This window comes from Oncorhynchus kisutch, linkage group LG7, assembly GCF_002021735.2.
Source record: "Oncorhynchus kisutch isolate 150728-3 linkage group LG7, Okis_V2, whole genome shotgun sequence".
NCBI lineage: Eukaryota > Metazoa > Chordata > Actinopteri > Salmoniformes > Salmonidae > Oncorhynchus > Oncorhynchus kisutch.
Window position 1 is genome coordinate 48,388,728 of NC_034180.2, and position 24,565 is coordinate 48,413,292.

Below are 24,565 nucleotides of genomic sequence, written 5' to 3' on the forward strand. Positions count from 1 at the left end.
TCAAGAACGGCAACACTGCCGGCTGTGTGTGTGTCAAGAATGGTCCACCACCCAAAAGGGGTGTCTATACAGTAAGTGAGGAGGAAGAAATCATTTTTAGCCATATCCATTTTCCCTCAGATCAAATCATATACACTTAACTGTCAAAACATATAATAACCGACTGCGTTTTGAGACTTCCGTGAAGTAAAATGCCTCCAGAATTGATGTATGGTTGAAAATATAAAATTCAAATATTCTCTTTATTCATTCTATTACAGATGAACACCACTTGAGATTGTGATAAAAGCACACAAAAGGCTACGGACTGAAATCTGGTCACAGATAATTGGGAAGAGGGAATTAAAGAAAATATTAGATGTGTTATTTCTAATAATGCAGAAAGTTACAGGGGAGAGAGAAGTTATGTGCCACATTGACTTCTTTGTCATTGCTATTGATGTTTTATTCTGTACAGAGGACAATTTTATACAAAATTAATCTAGATATAACACTACATAAAACAAAGTAAATCATATGTACAATATTAAATGAAGCCACATAGTACAGATCACAGACAAAAGGACACTTGTCAAGTTATTATATTCTGGAAAGTACATGTTCTAACTAAAAACCTGCAGAGGCCAAGCAAACAATTCCGGAAAACAATCCAAATCATTTGTTGTCTAACTTGTCATACGAGTAATTGATGTGTCTTAAAAAAAACAACAGTTTGAACACAGATAAAAAGCAAACTGATCAAACATCTTTCCAAATGATACTGTTATATAAAAGTGAAGATTTCTTTTTTTTGTGGGGGGGGGGGGGGGGGGGGGGGTCAAATTGTTTCGGCGAGTGCCATTCGTCCAGGACAAAAGATAAATGAACACCTTTTTGCATTTAAGTATTAATAATGTAGTTACCAAGCCAAGCCTGGATGTCAGTCGTTCAACATTGGCCTTTTCCATTGGCAGCTACAATGCTAAAACGAGCATCCAGGCTACCAGTTGCCAGAGACTAGAAACAGAAAAGACAATACAGATTGGATACACATACTAGATTTGCAAGTTCAAACAATGGTACCAGAGAAAGACCAACATTTACAATGGGGCCCCAATCAAATTAAATTGTATTCGTCACATGCTTCGTAAACAACAGGCGCGGACTAACACTGAAATGCTTACTTATGGGTCGTTTCCTTGTCCAGTCCAGGAAATGGACAGCTTCCTGAACTTGAGGAAGCAGAACAGACTGTACATATAGACTCAACGGGACACTGAAGAGCGCTTCATTGAAGATACACAAACATGTCACATCTTTCAAGTTTCAGGAAGTGCTTTTTCAATAGACTTATTCTTAACGGTTACAGATATCATCCAAAGAGGTATTCAGGTTTGAAATAGCCTCTTCCTCTGCTCATTCAACTGTCACATGAAACGGTTGTCATCCAAACAGTGTTGCTGTTCTCATCGTGTAGCATTCCGCCATTCGATAAACAGCTCTCTGATCCCCATTTGTTCAGTACTTCACAACAAGACAAGTAACAGTCCTTTCAGCTCCACAGCAAAGCACCTCTGGGTAGGAGGGCACTGGTAAAAACCAACACAGGGAAACGTGAGAACGCTGTGGGGGGGGGGGGGGGGCTTCAGGGCATGTGATACCATGTGTACTTCTGGAACATGCTTGACTAGCAAGCAGCGCCAGGGCTTCTGAAAAGCCTGCATCTGAGGACAAGGTGTGCTTTTGAGAAGGACTTCATTACAGTCGGGCTGTGCAGAATCACAGTTCTACAACGTCACCCTACATCCCAAATAACGTATTATGTGATCGAGATGAGTAATTCTGCACCTCGCCTTCCTCAAACTGACACCCCCAGATAAAGTGTCATAATGTCATTTCAGTTGGAACGTTTGTGGAATGTTCTGCATAACGTAGCATTACAGTGTGTGTGGCTACAGGTGTCTTGATGGACTCTGTGTCAAACCAAACACTTCCTAGCTGGCCATTGAGAGTTAAATGAAGCCTCCCAATAGCAGTAAGAAGTGGGGACATGCATTATGTATGAATTAAGGAGACTGACATGTCTAAAAAGGGCTTTTGAATATGACAAACTGGGTGCAGACTAACAACCACCCAATGTGTTTCTCCGTATGAAATAAGTACCATTGTTTGAACTGTCAATATTTCATTGTGATCTGGCTCACATATTGCCAATGGACTTCAACAGAAGGGAAATCAATCCAACGAAAGAATGTGCATGGCACAAAGTGTAGGGTGTAAAGAGTCCAGTGTCCACAGAGAACCTCCCGTCCTGCCCTCCATCCTAGTCATAAAGTGACTTCATCAGAACAGATGGATCAGTCACTTCAGAAAGTCCTGTTGCTCTTCAGCTTATTAAAAAAACATTAAAAAACAACATTTGAATCATCTAAGGCTCCAAAAAAACGAAGGCAAACGACACAGGCTGTCTACCTAGATAGTCATCCTGGTTTGTCTCACACAGAAAAACAGACACAGAAAGAACAAACAGTCTTGGCACTGGCAAATGTCCCTGGGATTACAAAAACAAAACATAAACTAGAGAACAAACAAAACTTCCGAAAAGTCGATCCAGTCACCCCCCACCATCCAACAATGGCTGTTCTTAGTTTAGTTTCCCCTTAACAGGAAACGAGAGGAGCCTCCCTCATTCTGTTTCTGCTCTCTACCAACTGCGCTCAATGGGGGAACATAGGAGCTTGTCATGTTGCTAGTGGAACGGAACTTCCCCATTTTCATTTGTACAGTAAGAGCCTGGAGGGATGAGCTGATACTGTTATGCACGATTAAGCAAAAAAAATTGATGGCAAGACTAAAAAAGAAAGTTGCGGCCCCACCCCTCCCAAAAAGAAACACCTGAGAAAGCAGAAATCCAGGGGGGGGGGGGGGGTGTACTGGCGACGATGAGGAAACTGGGCCAGTAATCTGAATGTGCTGTGTGGATGAGGGTGGAGAGAAGAGGGGACTGGACACTAGAGGAAAGAGAGAAGATGGGACTGGAAACTAGAGAGAGAGGGGCAGACCTAGAGCCCATCGCGGGTAGTGATCATGACGTCGGCTCGGCGACGGGTCTCCAAGGCTTTTGCGGTGTAGATGTCCTGAGGGAGATCAGACTTACGCCGCATCATAGGCCGGTCTTTCCTCTGGTCTCTCGTTCGTAACTGCAACAGGGGAAGGGGAGAGTGTTAGAGAGAGTTCGGTCCAATGGAATAAAAATGCTTTGCTTGTAACTACAGTATCCTCCTGAGTATGGTCTACTACGTGTTTGCCACAAGTACCACTCCTTTTTTCACATTACAAAGTCATGTTTAGAGAATCACCAATTGACAGAAAACCGCTCACCATGCGTCATGCTAATGAACTAAGGCAGCCATGCACCAAACAGGACGGTGAGAAAAGAGTTGGTGAAATGTTAGCTACCAGGACTACCCTCATGACATTTAACAGAAAGAAAGAAAAAGAAAGAAAGAAGGGAAGGAAGGAAGGAAAGGTGAGAGTCGAAGAGAGAACAGACAATAACAAAAGTAGTTGATTCCAGTGTTCAGTCCATGGTCTGATGAGTCATCCCTCCTCTATAGGAGAAACAGTTGATGAGTCATCCCTCCTCTATAGGAGAAACAGTCCAGGACCCATTTTGAAAAGAGTGATCAGGGCCCAATGTCATAACACGTCTCAGAGTAGATCATAATGATTAAGATGACAGGTGCAGGGGGGGACCTGATCCAAGATCAGCACTGACGGACAGACCGAAGACGGACAGTTACCTGGGCGACTTCTTCCGTTACAGTCTTTTTTAACCTGTGAACTTCCTCATAGGTTAATGGACCATCAGACGCCATTGCTACTGGACCGTTGAGGCCAGTGGAATCAACACGGATAAGAGACTAATGTTAACAGGAAACGAACACACAAAAAGAAAATGGGAGAAAGAGACTTAAGTCGCATGCAAAGACGAAAGATTCAGAGAGAGAGTTTAGATAAACAGAAAAGTTTTGAAATTGGATGCTGGAGTCATGGCTTCTATTAGATATCTGGTGAGAGTAGAAAATGATGCGGTGCAGACAGACTAATTCAACTGATCGTTAGTACGGTCATTAAGAGTAGATTTTACCTTATACTAGGACTGTTCAACATCCACCCTAGAAGACTACCTATAATAAAACAAGACATTGGCAATGCAGTTCACAGTAGGTACTTCCACCTTAGTTTGTATTTACTGAGACCAGAAATTAAGCAATATAAAATAGGAATGCAGTTTAGGAAGACCATTCAGCCAACTGACATTTCACTTGACTTAGTACAGGGTTGGTCACGGAGATCGTATGCCAATATATCATTCAGCAACCAACCAATCTCCTGATCAACCTCCTGATCTTAACCAGGAAAGGGTGATGCAGAGCATGTGGTAGAAAAGACTGGGCATACTCTGCACAGCAAACAGTCCTCAGAGAGAAGACGGAAAGGAAACTACTTCAGCTCTTTAGATGCCACACATGTATACACTGCTGTGTGTCCCTCACACACACACACACCTGTGGGTTGGATTTGGCAAGGTTCTCAATCTTGATCCAAGCCTCTTCCCGGTCTTTTGACTTAGCCTTCTCTCTATAGGAGGAAACAAACATCTACAATCATAACCTCAGCCCCCCCTACAGTAACCCCCCCTCTACAGTCAGTACAATGTATATATGATATATTATCATTCAGATTTGCATATGTAATAATCATTACAATACTGTCTAAACTTTGAGACATGCTAATCTGGAAGAAAATATATTATCATAATCTATTTACCATTACAATATATAGTCATATAAGATTTGATACATGCTAATCTGAATGAGAATATTTACTGAACAGGTTCCACATTTTAAATGTAATATTATCATTCACATTAAGACTAGAATATGATGTACTAACTACAATCTGTAGTCAAGATTTGAGATATACAATATTCTCATTTCAGATTAGCATATTACATACTTGTTTTTCTCTGCTCTGAACTGCTGTGTGCAGTCATCAAACAACTTCTGGTTCATCTCCATGAAGAGCTTGAGAGCGTTGTAGATTAGGCCATGGATGGTCCTGCAGAGAGACAGACACACGGGCAAAGACAGCAGCGAGAGTCAGTCTGCCCGTCATGTCTATAAAGGGGAGCCCTGTCCTCCAGCCCAAACCAAAAATTAGATTCCAGTGAATGACTAAAGTAAGTCTGAACCACTGTTGAGCTCCCTGCAGTCAACACTAGCACTTTCAGAGCAGCTTAATATTAAAAGTCTTGTTCCACATAAAACAGTTTGGTAAGGTGTTGAACTTTCTAATCATATATTTAGTTAGTTTGTTTGTTAATTAAATATGCCTCCAAAGAACAGAATGTGTTTTATTGGTCATCTGTTTGATATAACCTGCCTGTAATGCCAGATGGCTGTGCACTTTTGCCACTGGTTATTTTGCGCCAGGCAAGCTCACAAAAACAGCTAGGCAAGCTCACAAAAAAAGCTAAGAAAAATTTAAAAAAGCCAGGCAAGCTCAATCAAGAGCAGCTAAAAAGTGTATAGTATAGTATTTAAACTCAGGTCTTGCTAACACTACATGTTCTGAGATCTTGGAGTGAGTGGCATATGAGGGCAGATCAAGGTCACTGTTATTAGGTGTTACAGCTGAAAATGAAAAATGTCTTCCTGGACCAGGTAATCGCTCTATATCTTAGTTTGTGGTCTTTCTTTTGGTACCGAATGAACACGGCTCTTTTTGAAGAGGGGCTACTTACTTGTTCCAGTGGGTCTTGGAGTTGCGGTAGAGCGCCGGGAACATGATGGGCAGGATTTTGGCTGCGTTGTCGCTGATCAGACTCATGATGTACTCGTTGTTCCAGTAGTACAGAGCTCTCTCTGCTACCTGCACAATGACCCAAAGCACACAGCACCATCGATGAGGACAGCTCACCCATAATGGTGATGGCAGGAGGCGCAGTATATACAGTCGTGGCCAAAAGTTGAGTATGACACAAATATTAATTTCAACAAAGTTTGCTGCTCCAGTGTCTTTAGATATTTTTGTCAGATGTTACTAATCAAATACTAGTGTATAATTACAAGCAATTCATAAGTGTCAAAGGCTTTTATTGACAATTACATGAAGTTGATGCAAAGAGTCAATATTTGCAGTGTCAACACTTCTTTTTCAAGACCTCTGCAATCCACCCTGGCATGCTGTCAATTAACTTCTGGGCCACATGCTGACTGATGGCAGCCCATTCTTGCATAATCAATGCTTGGAGTTTGTCAGAATGTGTGGGTTTTTGTTTGTCCACCAGCCTCTTGAGGATTGACCACAAGTTCTCAATGGGATTAAGGTCTGGGGGGTTTCCTGGCCATGGACCCAAAATATCGATGTTTGGTTCCCCGAGACACTTAGTTATAACTTTTGCCTTATGGCAAGGTGCTCCATCATGCTGGAAAAGGCATTGTTCGTCAAACTGTTCCTGGATGGTTGGGAGATGTTGCTCTCTGAGGATGTGTTGGTACCATTCTTTATTCATGACTGTGATCTTAGGCAAAATTGTGAGTGAGCCCACTCCCTTGGCTGAGAAGCCTACACATGAATGGTCTCAGGATGCTTTACTGTTGGCATGACACAGGACTAGTGGTAATGCTCACCTTGTCTTCTCCGGACAAGCTTTTTTCCAGATGCCCCAAACAATCGGAAAGGGGATTCAGAGAAAATTACTTTATCCCAGTCCTCAGCAATCCAATCCCTGTACCTTTTTCAGAATATCAGTCAGTCCCTGATGTTTTTCCTAGAAAGAAGTGGCTTCTTTGCTGCCATTCTTGACACCAGGCCACCCACCAAAAGTCTTCGCCTCACTGTGCGTGCAGATGCACTCACACCTGCCTGCTGCCATTCCTGAGCAAGCTCTGTACTGGTGGTGCCCTGATCCCGCAGCTGAATCAACTTTAGGAGACGGTTCTGGCTCTTGCTGGACTTTCTTGGGCACCCTGAAGCCTTCTTCACAACAATTTAACCGCTCTCCTTGAAGTTCTTGATGATCCGATAAATGGTTGATTTATGTGCAATCTTACTGGCAGCAATATCCTTGCCTATGAAGCCCTTTTTGTGCAAAGCAATGATGACAGCACGTGTTTCCTTGCAGTTAACCATGATTGACAGAGGAAGAACAATGATTCCCAGCACCACCCTCCTTTTGAAGCTTCAAGTTATCTGTTATTTGAACTCAATCAGCTTGTCAGAGTGATCTCCAGCCTTGTCCTCATCAACACTCACACCTGTGTTAACGAGAGACTCACTGACATGATGTAAGTTGGTCCTTTTGTGGCAGTTCTGAAATGCAGTGGAAATGTTTTTTGGGGATTCAGTTCATTTGCATGGCAAAGAGGGACTTTGCAATGAATTGTTATTCATCTGATCAATCTTCATAACATTCTGGACTATATGCAAATTGCCATCATACAAACTGAGGCAGCAGACTTAGTGAAAATTAAAATTTGTGTCATTTAAAACTTTTGGCCACGACTGTTGAGAGATAGAGAAACACACTTGATTGGTGAAACATCCTTCTATTAAGCCTAAAAATAAGATCTCTAGAACCCCTCATGTTGGTTTCCACTACAAGGTCGAACCAGGCGGTACGCTCATTACATCCTGGATCTTGTTCTGTTTCAATGGACTGCTTAGTTCTAGGAACCAACTAGAAACATTTCACTACTCAAATTCACTTTCCCACATAACCGTAATGACTAAAAGTTAAAGGACACCAATAACAGGGTTCCCATGGCATGGGGTCAGTCACCTGGAAGTGTGGGCTGGACACACACTTGGCCAGCTGCCTGAACAGTGGCTCCATGACCTTGACGAACTCGGATGGCTCGATGACGTCTAGAATCTCCTCCAGCTCGTTAAGGAACATCACCTCTTTGGGGGAGTGAGTCTTGGGCCAGTATTTCAGAAGGGCCATGACCACCTGGGAGACACAATGAGCAGGGAGTGGAGTGGATCTTGACCAACAGATCAGTGAGTAACATATACAGTAACGTTCATGAATAAGCAAAAACATTACTTTAACTATAAATTTAACTTTTTATAAAATCGTTTAGGTTTACATGCAAAGAGCATTTACACACATTGCTGTTCATTAAAGTCTAAATAAATTATGTCACATGCGCCGAATACAACAACAAGACCTTACCGTGAAATGCTTACTTAAAAGCCCGTAAAACAGTTAAGAAAATATTTACTAAATAGACTAAAGTAACAATAAAAGCTCTCGAGTGGTGCAGCAGTCTAAGGCACTGCATCTTAGTGCAAGAGACAAAACTACAGTCCCTGGTTCGAATCCAGCCTGTATCACATCTGGCCATGATTGAGAGTCTCATAGGGCAGTGCACAATTGGCACGGGGGCATCCGGGTTTGGCTTGGGTATGCCGTCATTGTAAATATGAATTTGTTCTCAACTGACTAGCCTAGTTAAAATAACAAAGGCTATATACAGGGAGTATCGGTACCAAGTCAATGTACGGGGATACAGGTTAGTCGAGGTCATTTGTACATGTACAGCACCAGTCAAAACATTTGGACACACCTACTCATTCTAGGGGTTCTTTACTTTTGGACACACCTACTCATTCTAGGGGTTCTTTACTTTTGGACACACCTACTCATTCTAGGGGTTCTTTACTTTTGGACACACCTACTCATTCTAGGGGTTCTTTACTTTTGGACACACCTACTTATTCTAGGGGTTTTCTTTAGTTTCACTATTTCATACATTGTATAATAATAGTTAAGACAAACTATGAAATAACACATATGGAATCACGTAGTAACCACAAAAAAAGTTAAACAAATCAAAATATATTTGAGATTCTTCAAAGAGGCCACCCTTTGCCTTGACAGCTTTGCACACTCTTGGCATTCTCTCAACCAGCTTCACCTGGAATGCTTTTCCAACAGTCTTAAAGGAGTTCCCACATATGCTGAGCACTTGTTGGCTGCTTTTCCTTCACTCTGCGGTCCAACTCATCCCAAACCATCTCAATTGGGTTGAGGTCAGGTGATTGTGTAGGCCAAGTCATCTGATGCAGCACTCCATCACTTTCTTGAACAAATAGCCCTTACACAGCCTGGAGGTGTGTTTTGGGTCATTGTCCTGTTGAAAAATAAAATGATAGTCCCACTAAGCGCAAACCAGATGGGATGGGGTATCGCGGCAGAATGCTGTGGTAGCCATGCTGGTTAAGTGTGCCTTGAAATTCTAAATAAATCACAGAGTGTCACCAGCAAAGCACCCCCACATCCATGCTTCAGAGTGGGAACCACACATGGACTCATCAGACCAAAAGGACAAATTTCCACCGGTCTAATGTCCATTGCTCGTGTTTCTTGGCCCAAGCAAGTCTCTTCTTCTTATTGGTGTCCTTTAGAGATGATTTCTTTGCAGCAATTTCACCATGAAGGCATCATTCAGTCTCCTCTGAACAGTTGATGTTAAGAGGTGTCGGTTACTTGAACTCTGAAGCCTTTGGGCTGCAATTTCTGAGGCTGGTAACTAATGAACTTTTCTGGTGCAGCAGAGGTAACTCTTGGTCTTCCTTTCCTGTGACCGTCCTCATGAGAGTCAGATTCATCATAGCACTTGATGGTTTTTGCGACTGCACTTGAATAACTGTTCAAAGTTCTTGAAATGTTCCAGATTGACTGAGCTTCATGTCTGAAAGTAATGGTGGACTGTCATTTCAATTTTCTTATTTGAGCCATTCTTGCCATAATATAGTATTTTACCAAAACCATATGAAAGACCTAAGGCTCGTATTTCTGTGTGTATTATAAGTCTGATTTGATAGAGCAGTCTCACTGAGCGGTGGAAGGCAGCTGCATGCTCGTAATCATTCACCCAAAAAGCACTTTCCTGCGTTTGCCAGCAGCCTTTCGCAATGCTTAAATCACAGTGCTGTTCATGACTTCAAGCCTATCAACTCCCGAGATTAGGCTGGAAATACTCTAGTGCCTATATGAACATTCAAAAGTCAAATATATGAAATACAAATGGTTTAGAGAGAAATAGTCCTATAATTCCTATAATAACTACAACCTAAATCTTCTTACCTGGGAATATTGAAGACTCATGTTAAAAGGAACCACCAGCTTTCATATGTTCTCATGTTCTGAGCAAGGAACTTACACGTTAGCTTTTTTAGATGGCACATAATGCACTTTTACTTTCTCCAACACCGTTTTTGCATTATTTAAACCAAATTGAACATGTTTATTTATTTGAGACTAAATATATTTTTATTTATTTATTATATTAAGTTAAAATAAGTGTTCATTGTTCATTCAGTATTGTTGTAATTGTCACAACTACAAATACATGATATAAAAAAAATTATTAAATCAACTTTTTGGGTCATCCAATAATAGGTATCGGCATTGAAAAAAAAATCACTCAGTCGACCTCTAATTTGGACCATGATAGTTTGTTGGTGATGTAGACGCCAAGCTCTCGACACACTCCACTACAGCCCCGTCGATGTGAATGGGGGCGTGTTCGGCCCATCTTTTCCTGTAGGCCACGATCAGCTCCTTTGTCTTGCTCACGTCAAGGAGAAGTTGTTGCCCTTGTACCCACACTGCCAGGTCTCGGACCTCCTCCCTACAGTCTGTCTCATTGTTGTTGGTGATCAGGCCTACCACCGTTGTCGTCAGCCAACTTAATGATGTTGGAGTCGTGCGTGGCAGTGCAGCCTTGGGTGAACAGGGGGGGACTAAGCATGCACCCCTTAGGGGCCCACGTGTTGAGGGTCAGCATGGTGGATGTGTTGTTACCTACCCTTACTACCTGGGGGCGGCCCGTCAGGAAGTCCCAGAGTTGCAGCGGGAGGTGTTTAGTCCCAGAGTCCTTAGCTTAGTGATGAGCTTTGTGGGCACTACAGTGGTGAACACTGAGCTGTAGTCAATGAACAGCAATCTCACATACAGTTGAAGTCAGAAGGTTACATACACTTAGGTTAAAGTCATTAAAATTGGTTTCTCAACCACTCCTCAAATGTCTTGTTAACAAACTATAGTTTGGCAAGTCGGTTAGGACATCTACTTTGTGCATGACACAATTTTTCCAACAATTGTTTACAGACAGATTATTTCACTGTATCACAAGTCCAGTGGGTCAGAAGTTTACATACACTAAGTTAACTAACTTTAAACAGCTTGGAAAACTCCAGAAAATGGTGTTATGGCTTTAGAAGCTTCTGATAGGCTAATTGACATCATTTGAATCAATTGGAGGTGAACCTGTAGATGTATTTAAAGGCCTACCTTCAAACTCAGTGCCTCTTTGCTTGACATCATGGGAAAAATCAACACACACAAAAAGAATCAGACAAGACCTCAGAATGTTTTTTTTTGTAGACCTCCACAAGTCTGGTTCAACAGTGGGAGCAATTTCCAAACGCCTGAAGGTACCACGTTCATCTATACAAACAATAGTACGTATAAACATCATGGGACCACTCAGCCGTCATACCGCTCAGGAAGGAGACGCGTTCTGTCTCCTAGAGAGGAACGTACTTTGATGTGAAAAGTGCAAGTCAATCCCAGAACAGCAGCAAAGGACCTTGTGAAGATGCTGGAGGAAACAGGTACAAAAGTATCTATATAAAGCTTGGTTGCAAATGGATCTTCCAAATGGACAATGACCCCAAGCATACTTTCAAAGTTGTGGAAAAACGGCTTAAGGACGAAAAAGTCAAGGTATTGGAGTGGCCATCACAAAGCCCTGACCTCACTCCTATAGAAAATTTGGGCAGAACTGAAAAAGCATGTGCGAGCAAGGACGCCCACAAACCTGACTCAGTTACACAAGCTGTCAGGCGGAATAGGCCAAAATTCACCCAACTTATCGTGGGAAACTTGTGGAAGGCTACCCAAGTTAAACAATTTAAAGGCAATGCTGCCAAATACTAATTGAGTGTATGTAAACTTCTGACCCACTGGGAATGTGATGAAAGAAATAAAAGCTGAAATAAAATCACTATTATTCTGACATTTCACATTCATAAAAATAAAGTGGTTATCCTAACTGACCTAAGACAGGGAATTTTAACTATGATTAAAATGTCAGGAATTGTGAAAACCTGAGTTTAAATGTATTTGGCTAAGGTGTATGTAAACTTCCGACTTCAACTGTAGGTGTTCCTTTTGTCCGGGTGTGAAAGGGCAGTGTGGAGTGCAAGTGTGATTGCGTCATCTGTGGATCTGTTAGGGTGGTATGCGAATTGGAGTGGGTATAGGGTTTCCGGGATGATGGTGTTGATGTGAGCCATGACCACCCTTTCAAAGTACTTCATGGCAACCGACGTGAGTGCTATGAGCGGTAATCTTTTAGGCAGGTTACCTTCGCAATCTTGGGCACAGGGACTATGGTGGTCTGCTTGAAACATGTTGGTATTACAGACTCGGACAGAGAGAGGTTGAACATGTCAGTGAAACCACCTGCCAGTTGGTCCGCGTGATGCTTGGAGTACCTGTCCTGAGAATCCGTCTGGCCCCGCAGCCTTGTGAATGTTGACCTGTTTAAAAAGGTCTTGCTCGCATCGGCTATGGAAAGCGTGATCACACAGCAGTCGGGAACAGCTAGTGCTCTCATGCACGCTTCAGTGTTGCTTGCCTCGAAGCGTGCATAAAAAAAGGCATTTAGCCCATCTGGTCACTGGGCAGCTCAGTTTCCCTTTGTAATACGTAATAGTTTGCAAGCCCTGCCACATCTGACAAGCATCAGCCGGTGTAGTAGGATTATAAAGTGTAACCGATCCGTTTTGATCAATGGGTCGATATGCATTGCAATACAAAAATCTTCAGAGAAGACGGAATATGACGTCACTGAAGGGGTAATCAATACATCTTACTTGTGAGCAGAAATGTCATTACTTACTGGTTCAGTGAGAGTGCTGTCCTTCTCTAGAAACTGCACCACACAGTATGCCAACTAGGGGGGGGAGAAAAAGACAAATGGAACACAATTACTGTCTGATCCTAAAAATCAGACTAATTGTGTTGACATTCACAACGATAGGACACAATTACTGGTGACACTGGCCGGTCCTGTCAGCCTAATTGTGTTGACATTATCAACGACAATAGTCACTGACAAATAATTGCAGTCATGAAGTTGCAGCAACTGTAATACTTGCAGTATAACTGCAATGTAACAAAATTACTTTTTGTGAGGTGTTCTCATTTTGCATTAGGCTAGCTCTAACACAGTTGATCAAGCTGTAATGTAGATATTATGCCATGGTCCATAGAGCAATGTATAGCACAGCAGTTTCACGATATATATATGTATGCGAGAATATAGATATATCTCTATCCATCTATCTAGTGAAACTGTCCGGCAGACACCAAGAGAAACACTGCGAGCGAGAAGCTGGCCCAGAAAGAGGGAGAGGCCCCTGACAAGGACCTTTGTCTTCATAGTAATTCTGGCTTGTGAGTAGCAGATATCTGATTCCAGCTAGCTTGTAGCAGCCAGGCTACTGCCCTCACCTTCCACACTGCCTGAACAGGCCAGGCCCCATTGGAAATAAGCCCCACCTACACCTAATATCAGTCATTTCCATAGTGTGCATTCAATAGGGCAAAAGGGGCAGGACAATCAGAATGTGGCAGATAGAAAGGGATTAAATAGAGCTGAAACTCCCTATTATTGTTGGCAGAGAATCATGTCTGTTGTATACACTGTATTTCTGTGTGAAACATTCTGTAACGTCGCACCCTCTTGAAATGAGCCCAGGGTAGCATGGCTGATAGAACAATCAGAGCTGTGTCGTGTTCATTACGGTCACACAATGGAAAACGTTTTAAAATGTCCACACACACTACATGTTAAATGTATGTAAATTGTAAAGTATTTTGTAATGTTCTTTTCGTTATCGTCAGACCCCAGTAAGACTAGCTGTCGCCATTGGCGTGAGCTAATTGAGATGAAAAAAGATTAAATCAAATCTTTCAACGGAAAACGAAAACATACGTTTCTTATTGGACAAGGAAGTCCCTCCCCGTTCCAGTCTGTTTTCTTCCATTTCGTACCCAATGAACACGACCCAGCCCCTAAACAGACACAAGAGCTTACCTGCGGATGGTAGACACTAAGTGATTTGACTTTGTGCAAAGGCAACAGGACCTTTAAAAGGAATATCTTGTGCTCTTCTTTTAGTGGTAAGGCAAACCCATTGATTATACTGTGAAAGAGAGAGAAACAATTCAAATGATTCTAATATAAATCACTTCAACTGAACTCAAAATAGTAATGAATATGAAACACATAAAACCAGATAAAACAGCAGCAGAGCAATGGTTAGAGATCCTATCTGCAGTCCAGAAGACATTGTGAGACTGGATAAAAGTCCAAAATAACAATACACGCCGAGTTACAGCTTAAAGTGTACCTTCCAAGTATCTCCAGTAATTCTGCTATTCCATTATGGTGCTCAGTCTCATAGATAAACCTGTCAAAAAACACAGAGATTTTAGTTACACAACCAAACATCCATTTCTTAGTGGTATGAAACTAAAAACAACCACAAGTCACCATTGAATCTTTAGCAATTGATTTGATGTGTTAATAAACTATCTGACATAAAAAAAACGAAAACGGCTAAGATTAAACTTACCTATAAAATATATTATTGATGTGTTTTCTGATGTAGGCCCGTAGTCCCAGGAACTTCCCATATATCCTGTGGAGAGTGGTTTTGAGGAAGTCCCTCTCCCGCGGGTCTTCACTGTCAAACAGGTCTAAAAGCTGTGGACACATGACATCCCTCCAGCACTTAATATTCACTTTTGTTTTAGAAAAGATTTCTTTAGTAAATAAAATGGCTTGTAACAAAGACCATGTGCCAAAAATGTGACTGAAAATTGTGTTGTGTGATGCAAGGAAACGCTTGAATAAAAATATCCTTCATTAGTACCACTGGTGTTGACAATGGAAGACTGCTGGTCTCTGATCCCATGTAGTGCATCTCTTGCCGTTGTGCCATGAGCAAGGCACTTAACCCTCCCCAAAGTTAAATATTACACTGATAGGCTACAGTATAAAACACGTGGTCTGTCAAGCCCCACCCACCTGGAGAGCTACTGGGCGTGCAGGCCTTTGATCCAACCCTGCTCAAACACAAGAGTTAGCTTATCAAGGTCCTGTTGAGCAGGTGATAATTTTTTTTAACAAAATGAGCTGTGGTAGAGCAGGTCTGGAGCAAATGCCTTCATACCCCGGAGCGTTGGTCTCCCAGCAACATTACAATTACAACCAAATACTTGGTCTTTATAAAATAATTCCCTCATTCGGTGAACCAGGGAGCAAATGGCGAAGGAGGATGAGGTAGCTAACAAAGATGTTTATCCATTTCTAAAAAGGTAAAAATATTCAGGTGAAATCTTGACAACATAAGTCATAGGAGTTACTTGTCAATTAGTCACTTTGACAGAATTCAGTGTATGTTAGGAGGGGACTCCTGGCCAATTTTAAGCGCTTGAGAAGGTTTTACAATTGGAGTAGTCGGGAATTGTGGTTCCACACGAGCACCTGTACCAACTGGGTGTCGGGCATTTGCAGTTCTACATGAGTTTCGGTGGAAAGTTATTTTAGGACCTGGGACATAAGATTAAATACATGCTAATAGCTAAATAGTTAACTAGCTAAACTACACAATATACAGTATTTTGAATTGGCCATGTAGTTAAGTTAGTCATCTTTATTTTACCTGCTGGGCAAATGTCTCTCCCCCCTCTGGCAACAGCCCACACACAGGTGATGCACACACCATTACTTTTCTAGGATTTTCATTGCTATAACTGGGGGAATAAAATGTTTATTTTATTTTACCCCCCCCTTTCTCTTAATTTCATGATATAGTAATTGGATCTTGCCTCCTCGCAGCAACTCGCCAACAGGCTCGGGAGAGGTGAAGGTTGAGTCATGCGTCCTCCGAAACATAACCCACCAAACCTCGCTCAACACCCACCCGCTTAACCCGGAAGCACCAATGTGTCAAAGGAAACGACCCAAATCAGCCTGCAGGCACCCGGCCCGCCACATGGAGTCACTGAATGAGCTGAGTAAAGCCCCCCCCTGCTAAACCCTCCCCTAATCCGGATGATGCCGGGAGAATTGTGCGCCACCCTATAGGACTCCCGGTCACAGCCGGTTGTGACACAGCCTGGGATTGAACCCGGGTCTGTAGTGACGCCTCAAGCACTGCGATACAGTGCCTTAGACCGCTGCGCCACTCGGGATATTGTGATTTGAGTGATTTTGTTTACCTTGTCCATTCGGACAATTTAAAATGTATAATCTGTGTTTCTTTCAGCTCTTACCTGCATCACAAACTTCTGGTCGATGTACTTCTTCGCTATGTTCGGTTGAAAGTCAGGAGATTCTAAAAACCGAAGGAAAAATTCGTAGACGAGCTGGAAAGAAAACATTTTTAAAATGCATAATTTGCAGAATGCATAGCAAGAGTGCCCTTCCTTACAAAAATGCTTGGTAAAAATCTAAAATATGTTTCATTAGATCACATAATTAGACAACCTAAATTTCATTAGATCACATAACAGCGTCAGTAATTTGGTGGGTAATATCTGTATATAACATCGTATCATAATGATCCATAATAAAAACAGCCGTGCTCTTTTTGTCCAAGCCGAGAGGTAAGGAAGGTCCAACCATGGTTTATGCTGATTAGATACTTTAATTATACAGCACTGTACTTGAGAGAATGTCTGCAACACTTCATTCTTACTCAAACAGCAGGTTCGTGTGTTCATTAGGACAAGCAACAGAAAACAAAAAATAGCCGGGTAAAAGTCCAGATAGTACCTTCGGTTTTAAGTCTGTTTTCTTCATTTTGGTGGGTAATTAACACGACCCAGGCCATGTGAACTGGGTTAGTAAATATCCTTAGGTACCTGGAGATGTGGCCATGCAGCCTCAAGTGTAGGCTCGTCCTCCTCGGGGTCGAACTCTGCTCCTGTGGGGTTGGACGACGGAGGCAACGTTCGGAACATGTTCACCGCAAACTAAGGGGGGAGAAGCAAAAAGAGTATATTCAGAGTCAGTAGACCACAGTGATGAAGGCCAGTATGGAGTCAAATTGCTTCAGTACCTGTTGTTTTACATCGAATGTAACAGGATTGCCAAGAACACATACTTGACCTTTCCGTCATACCTTAAACCAGGGCTATTCAACTATATTCTTACTGGGGCTAGATGTAAAAATTAATCTTTTTTTTAAAGCAACACACCAATAAAAGGAGTCGTCTTAAACGTTGCTAAAAGTAATTTAGAAAGATGGTCGCAACCCAACAATTAGATCATAACTGAAAAGGAAAAGCAACCGTTGTTATTTTTTAAATTTAAACTATTAAAAGCGTCCTAAAACTTTAAGTAATCTCTTTTTTAAATTTAAACTAAGCATCTCAATAAACAAAAATATGTCAAATCAGGCAATGCCAAATTCCAGTCTGAAGGAAGTATGCTTTGAATTAATTCCCCTCAGTCATTTTGTGCATTGTTTGTCTCACTCCCTTCAAACAAGTCCTTGTGAGCGTCAGAGGGGGAAACAAAAAGGCACGTACGTGTTCCTTAAGAGTCATAGCTTTCAGAAATATTTTGTAGCTTAAACCATTCAAAACGATAAGAGCCAAATTCAAAATAAAGAAAAAAATGGTCAACATGCAACAGAGGCGCTAGAAACGGCTAAAAACACAGACTAAGACGACCCACTATAGTACTTGTCATTTCGGCACGGAAAGTCAGATTTTGGATGAGATATTTTTTAATGTTCAGAATTGATCAAAGGGCCAGTCTAAATCAATTAAAACAGTCTGGATTTGGCCTGCGGACAGCCAGTTGCATAGCCCTAAACTAATCACAGATCTGAATTAGTGAAAGTGATAGAGGAGAGCACATTATCCCATCTAAAATCACTTCTAGATCTGTGTTTACCTCAAGGGACCAAGGAAGGGAGGGGGTGTCTGAAGTATTCCAAACACGTCCCTAGTTAGTATCCACTTGGCAAAGTCTAACACTGTTCAATCCTTTGACCCAAGCGGGTTACCATTTGTCTCTGAACATCAACTGACTCTGCGTGTGGGGTGCTATAACTGCTTCTGGCAGTGAAGACAGATCATGAGACAGTGCAGTTGGCTTGAGGAACAGAACACTGCTATTTCTGTTGGGCTGATAGCTAGGTACGCTATGTTCAAGCCTACATTTAGCTTTGAAAAAAAAAAAAAAGAGATGTGTTTTACATTTTAATATGTCATCTTGTCTGTATGTAATTCGAATAATGAACTGCCTTTTGAAGATATTTAAAAGTTCTCCGGATCTGAAGATCCAGTCATTCAAAGAAGGACGTTTTCTTAAAGCACTGTCGAATTATTATAATAACTCATTAGCTGCCCAGCTACATATGGAAGCTTAGATCTATATTTTGCATTTTTTAATTTTAACTGACTTGCCTAGTTAAATAAAAGGTAAGAACAAATTCTTATTTTCAATAACGGCCTAGGAACAGTGGGTTAACTGCCTGTTCAGGGGCAGAACGACAGATTTGTACCTTGTCAGCTCGGGGGTTTGAACCTGCAACCTTTCGGTTACTAGTCCAACGCTCTAACCACTAGGCTACCCCGCTCTATTCTCTATAATAGAGAAACATTTCAGACTGGACATGGGTGATGACGTCAGACAGACAAGGAAGCGTAGAGTAGGAGATTAGGAATCCAGGGCGAAGAATTATGACATGAATATGTATATATATATTTTTTTAAATCAGGACTAAACGGAAGATTTTGACACATGAAAAGGCCTGCTGCATTTACACTTATTCATGAAAGCCTTATGCTGAGTCAATGACATTTCGGATTAAAAACCAGTTGCAACTGCAACTGCACATGGGAACAAAGATCATACTTTTTGGAGAAATGTCCTCTGGTCTGATGAAACAAAAATAGAACCGTTTAGTCATCATTATGTTTGGAGGAAAAAGGGGGATTCTCGCAAGCCGAAGAACACCATCCCAACCGTGAAGCACGGGAGTGGCGGCATCATGCTGTGGGGGTGCTTTGCTGCAGGAGGGACTGGTGCACTTCAGAAAATAGATGGCATCATGAGGTAGGAAAATTATGTGGATATAATGAAGCAGCATCTCAAGACATCAGTCTTGTAATAAAGTGCTCGCTGCATGGAAGTTAAAGCTTGGTCACAAATGGGTCTTCCAAATGGACAATGTCCCCAAGCATACTTCCAAAGTTGTGGCAAAATGGCTTAAGGACAACAAAGTCAAGGTATTGGAGTGGCCAGCACAAAGCCCTGACCTCAATCCCAAGGAAGATTTGTGTGCAGAACTGAAAAAGCGTGCGCGAGCAAGGAGGCCTACAAACCTGACTCAATTACACCAGCTCTGTCAGGAGGAATGGGACAAAAATTCACCCAACTTATTGTGGTAAGCTTGTGGAAGGCTACCCGTAACATTTGACCCAAGTTAAACAATTTAAAGGCAATGCTGCCACATACTAATTGAGTGTATGTAAACATCTGACCCACTGGGAATGTGATGAAAGAAATAAAAAGCTGAAACAAATCATTCTCTCTACTATTATTCTGACATTTCACATTCTTAAAATAAAGTGCTGATCTTAACTGACCTAAGACAGGGAATTTTTACTGTGATTAAATGTCAGGAATTGTGAAAAACTGAGTTTAAATGTATTTGGCTAAGGTGCATGTAAACTTCCGACTTCCACTGTATACACACATACTTTATTGCACAATTTTTTTGGGTGCACAAAACAATTTAGGCAACAGGGATATTGATCCAGGAGGGGATTGAATGTCTCTGCGGTCACCAAGAAGCTTGATCTTGGCATCAAGCTAGCAAGTCAGAAAACCAAATGCATGGCGCCCTGAGCTTGATATAATTATTTTGACACGTTAGATTTCTTATAGTTATACTTAACTTATAAGCAGTGGCTAAACTCATATCGTCGGCATTTTGAAATAACCTCGGTATACTGGCCAAACCTAATGGGCAGCGCCATTGAGGTCATTTTATTCATTGGCTGATCGCTCAAAACTCATAGGAATCCCCACCCAGTTGATTACTTTAAAATGGCGGAAGCCCTCAATGGAAACGCCCATGCTAAAAACAGGTTATATCCATTATAGGTCCTCTATTCATCTCTATGAACACAGGAACAGCGCCATTATGAAGTACATATTTTTCTAAAGTTGACGAAATTCCATGTGTCCACTTACATCAGTGCATTCATAACAACCTAACCATTATGAATGTTCTATTTGATCAAATAAGCCTTGTGTAGGATTTTAGCATTTTTCTTTTTTTGTTGACCAAATTCAACTCATTGACCTCCATACAGAATATCCTAAATTCGGATTTTCATGGGACGGGTTTTGGGGTGCAGTAAAACATCTCGCTTCGGCTCTTTCTCACTGTCATTGCTTTCAATAATTGGGGGTAGCACATCCTGAACAGTAAGTCAGATTGTCAGAAGGTTGTTTGTCCTACCCACTCTGAATGTGCGACCCCCAATAGAGATGAGAGATTATGTTAGCACATTCGGTAATATTGAAATATGTGCTACCCTACCCTTTGTATTCAATTCTGAACAGTAGAGACACAATAATAGCACATTCTGATGGAGAGCTCAGACTGTCAGAAAGTAGCACTTTCTGGGCAGTAGCAGAGATGATCATAGCACTAGCCATAGAGACACCCCGATCGAGCTGGCCTTAGGGGTGTCTCCTCTCCTCAGTCTGCTGACACTCACCACGTGCACCACCTCTGGGTAGATGGGCTCTGTGATGACATTCCGGTTGTGCGTGATGTACTCCACCATCTCGCTCAGCGCCGCCCGCTTCACCTCCTTCCATTTCAGGTCACTTAGTGGGTCTGACAGGAAGTCAAAGAGCACGCAGCACTGGCGCAGCTTCTGCACAAAGAGCTTCTCCTGCTCTGCCGGAGCACAGTCTGAGAGGAGAGAGAAAATAATGTTTCATTTAAAATATTTTTGTGAAAAAGTCATTTTCAATGTAATAAAGTGCTCGCTGCATGCAACAAACTACATACAGAAAAAAAGTCAAAAACAAAACACGCTCAACTGAAGAACACATTCCAGTTTTGACCCTGTTAACTTGAGTCAACTTCCTTATAACCCCATTTGGTCTTACAGCTGGTGAGGTCCTTCATTAGAATTTGAAACTAAGTTAAATCATTGCTCAAAATTCTAGTTCAAATCCCTGCTTGACCGGACTTAATGTCATGTCCCCTCATATAAAAAGCCATCTTTGCCTGTTCCCAAAAAGAAGGAGATTTTTTTTTTTGGGGGGGGGGGGGGGGGGGGGGGGGATATATAAAATAGGAGGACGACCGATTATGATTTTTCGACGCCGATACCGATTATTGGAGGACCAAAAAAGCCGATACCGATTAAATCGGCCAAATTTTTATTTATTTAATTGTAATAATGACAATTACAACAATACTGAATGAACACTTATTTTAACTTAATATAATACATCAATAAAAATCTATTTAGCCTCAAGTAAATAACGAAACATGTTCCATTTGGTTTAAATAATGCAAAAACAAAGTGTTGGGGAAGAAAGTAAAAGTGCAATATGTGCCATGTAAGAAAGCTATCATTTTAGTTCCTTGCTCAGAACATGAGAACATATGAAAGCTGGTGGTTCCTTTTAACATGAGTCTTCAATATTCCCAGGTAAGAAGTTTTAGGTTGTAGTTATTATAGGAATTATAGGACTACTTCCCTCTATACCATTTGTATTTCATTAACCTTTGACTATTGGATGTTCTTATAGGCACTTTAGTATTGCCAGTGTAACAGTATAGCTTCCGTCCCTCTCCTTGCTCATCCCTGGGCTCGAACCAGCAACATAACGACAACAGCCACCATCGAAGCAGCGTTACCCATGCAGAGCAAGGGGAAAAAACCACTAGAAGGCTCAGAGCGAGTGACTTTTGAAACTCTATTAGCGCACGCTAACTAACTAGCCATTTCACTTCGGTTACACCAGCCTCATCTCGGGAGTTGATAGGCTTGAAGTCATAAACAGCACAATGCTTGACGCACAACGAAGAGCTGCTGGCAATAAACACAAAAGAGCTGTTTGAATGAATGTTTACGCGCCTGCTTCTGCCTACCACCGCTCAGTCAGATACTTGTATGCTCAGTAAGATTATATGCAACGCAGGACACGCTAGATAATATCTAGTAATATCATCAGCCATGTGTAGTTAACTAGTGATTATGATTGTTTTTTTACAAGATAAGTTTAATGCTAGCTAGCAACTTACCTTGGCTTACTGCGTTCGCGTAACAGGCAGTCTCCTTGTGGAGTGCAACGAGAGAGAGGCAGGTCGTTATTGCCGTGGACTAGTTAACTGTAAGGTTGCAAGATTGGGTCCCCAGGGCTGACAAGGTAGAAATCTGTCGTTCTGCCTCTGAACAAGGCAGTTAACCCACCGTTCTTAGGCCGTCATTGAAAATAAGAATGTGTTCTTTAACTGACTTGCCTAGTTAAATAAAGGCATATAAAAATAAAAAAAATTAAATCAGCACATCGGCGCCCAAAAATACTGATTTCCGATTGTTATGAAAACAGTAGGATCTTTCGGCTATTCCGATTAAAATCGGTCGACCTCCAATATAAAAGCCAACAGATGTGTAGAGAGAGGGGGGGGGGGGGGGGGGGAACAATATGTAAGAGCCTACAAATGTGCAGTCAGGTCACTTCATTTGGTCAAATACAGGAAGTGATGCCTTTTCAGTTGTGTATGTACAATACAGAGCTAAGAACATTGTTTCCACCTTGGTCACCGAAATGCCCAGAACACACACTCTTGCTGCACAGCCTGCACCATGTCCCAAAGTCACCAATAACAACACTGCTATTGTAAACAAAGACAGCAGGCAAATAAGCACATATGTCATCACTAATCCCCCATTTGCCATGGCAGGGTGGTAGGCAGTCAGCATGACAGAGAAATAGGGCTGGGCAATAAATTTATTTGATTAATTCCAATGAACAAAAAAGTATTTTGTATCATTGATGTATGTTTGTTCTAATGTCTTTTTGGTCACGTTTCTGTCTCTCCTTGTGTGGGGTGGGCACCTCTCCATTAACACGAACACATGCCAAGCCCCTCCCCCGTCTCACACACAACAACGATGACAGATCACTCCTTCCTCCCTGACAAGTGGTTTCAACTCACTACTTCCATTTGAAGTTTGATTCCAACAGAAAATCAGTCATATGGACACCAAAACACATTATTTTACGGTAATACGAGAAGGTCACTTTCCTAACGATATCCTTTTTATGTCTCAACTCATCAAATTGCAGAGTAGACACTTCTGAAACAGGAGTATCAATTAACATTGATGATGGGAAATGTATGCTCAGGTTGTCTCTCGTGGCATTTCGGTACCACATGCTGCTAGTAGCATTTTAGCCAAAGACGAATACTAGCCTCGTCTTTTTTCTTTTTTACAAAGTGTGCAATAAGCATATAAACACAATTATATAAAAGGAATTGGAAACTCGTTCCCATTCTGAGAAATAAGGTAGGCCACTTGATTTCAACATCTTAACAAAGTGGACAGGCTAACATGCTGTTCAAACTGTTGGAGATGGATTGTTATGAACACACTCTTCTATCCAACTGTTCTGCCTTGTTAGCAAATATAAAACATTAGCTGGCCTATCACTAGCACGTGCGCTTGTGCTTGAAAGATGGTTGATGAGACCTGTGTTACTTTTCTATCGTGCCTGCTACGAGAAGTGAATGTGCATTATGCATGGTTCTGGTTAAATTGAACAAAAATATTTTCAAAGAGAGATCAGTAATTATGGCAAAGAAAGGAGGTTAAACCATTTAGATAAAATAATGACATAATTAGCAGGCCTTGTGGTTGTGGAAGGCTTAATTTAGGAATCATTTCACCCAATTTTTTTTTCTTGCTTTTTGGAAATGCAGTGTATTTGACCTCTTGTACAACACAGCTTTGAGAAATGTATTTGTCATTTTAAAAGATCGAGATGCTGCAAATTGTCCATCAGTTACACAAAATAATAAATGGAGATCTGATTTAGGCCATATGGCCCAGCCCTAGAGATAATGTCAGTAGAACATGCCAACACATACACAACTTGGGGCACATTATTTAATGTATTGGTGGGGGGAGGGAGCACCATGTCAGTTTTGACGCAGAGAGCTGGCAATAAACATACTGTCCACCAAATGTTCTTAATATGTTGCCATGGGCACAGCCAAACAATGGAAGGGATGGATTCGACTTAAGTAGCCAGTAGAAGTAAACAAGTGCCATTTTATATTTATTTCACTCAAGTTTGCTAACGTTAGTTAGACCTACCCACAAGTAGATGTGACAGAGTTAAGGGCCAGCCACCAAGCCAATAACTATACA

General features: G+C 41.6%; 1 protein-coding gene across 5 annotated transcripts in view; it reads right to left on the reverse strand.

The window, feature by feature from the left end:
* Positions 1 to 209: 209 nt before the first annotated feature.
* Positions 210 to 24,565, reverse strand: part of ppp2r5ca (protein phosphatase 2, regulatory subunit B', gamma a) — a 55,624-nt gene continuing 31,268 nt past the window's right edge. For 2 of the 5 annotated variants that reach the window (XM_020488354.2, XM_031829214.1), the window contains 13 exons: positions 20,885 to 21,084; positions 17,003 to 17,113; positions 16,412 to 16,504; positions 14,707 to 14,837; positions 14,482 to 14,541; positions 14,166 to 14,274; positions 12,966 to 13,019; positions 7,829 to 7,999; positions 5,789 to 5,916; positions 5,002 to 5,103; positions 4,551 to 4,623; positions 4,130 to 4,169; positions 210 to 3,179 (listed from right to left, as the gene is read on the reverse strand). In XM_020488354.2, coding sequence (XP_020343943.1) covers positions 4,158 to 4,169; positions 4,551 to 4,623; positions 5,002 to 5,103; positions 5,789 to 5,916; positions 7,829 to 7,999; positions 12,966 to 13,019; positions 14,166 to 14,274; positions 14,482 to 14,541; positions 14,707 to 14,837; positions 16,412 to 16,504; positions 17,003 to 17,113; positions 20,885 to 21,084 — 1,244 coding nt within the window. In that variant the 3' untranslated portion in view covers positions 210 to 3,179; positions 4,130 to 4,157. Of the gene's footprint in view, positions 3,180 to 3,782; positions 3,903 to 4,129; positions 4,170 to 4,538; positions 4,624 to 5,001; positions 5,104 to 5,788; positions 5,917 to 7,828; positions 8,000 to 12,965; positions 13,020 to 14,165; positions 14,275 to 14,481; positions 14,542 to 14,706; positions 14,838 to 16,411; positions 16,505 to 17,002; positions 17,114 to 20,884; positions 21,085 to 24,565 lie in introns of all 5 variants that reach the window. The other 3 variants (XM_020488353.2, XM_020488355.2, XM_020488357.2) reach the window with 2 other exon arrangements.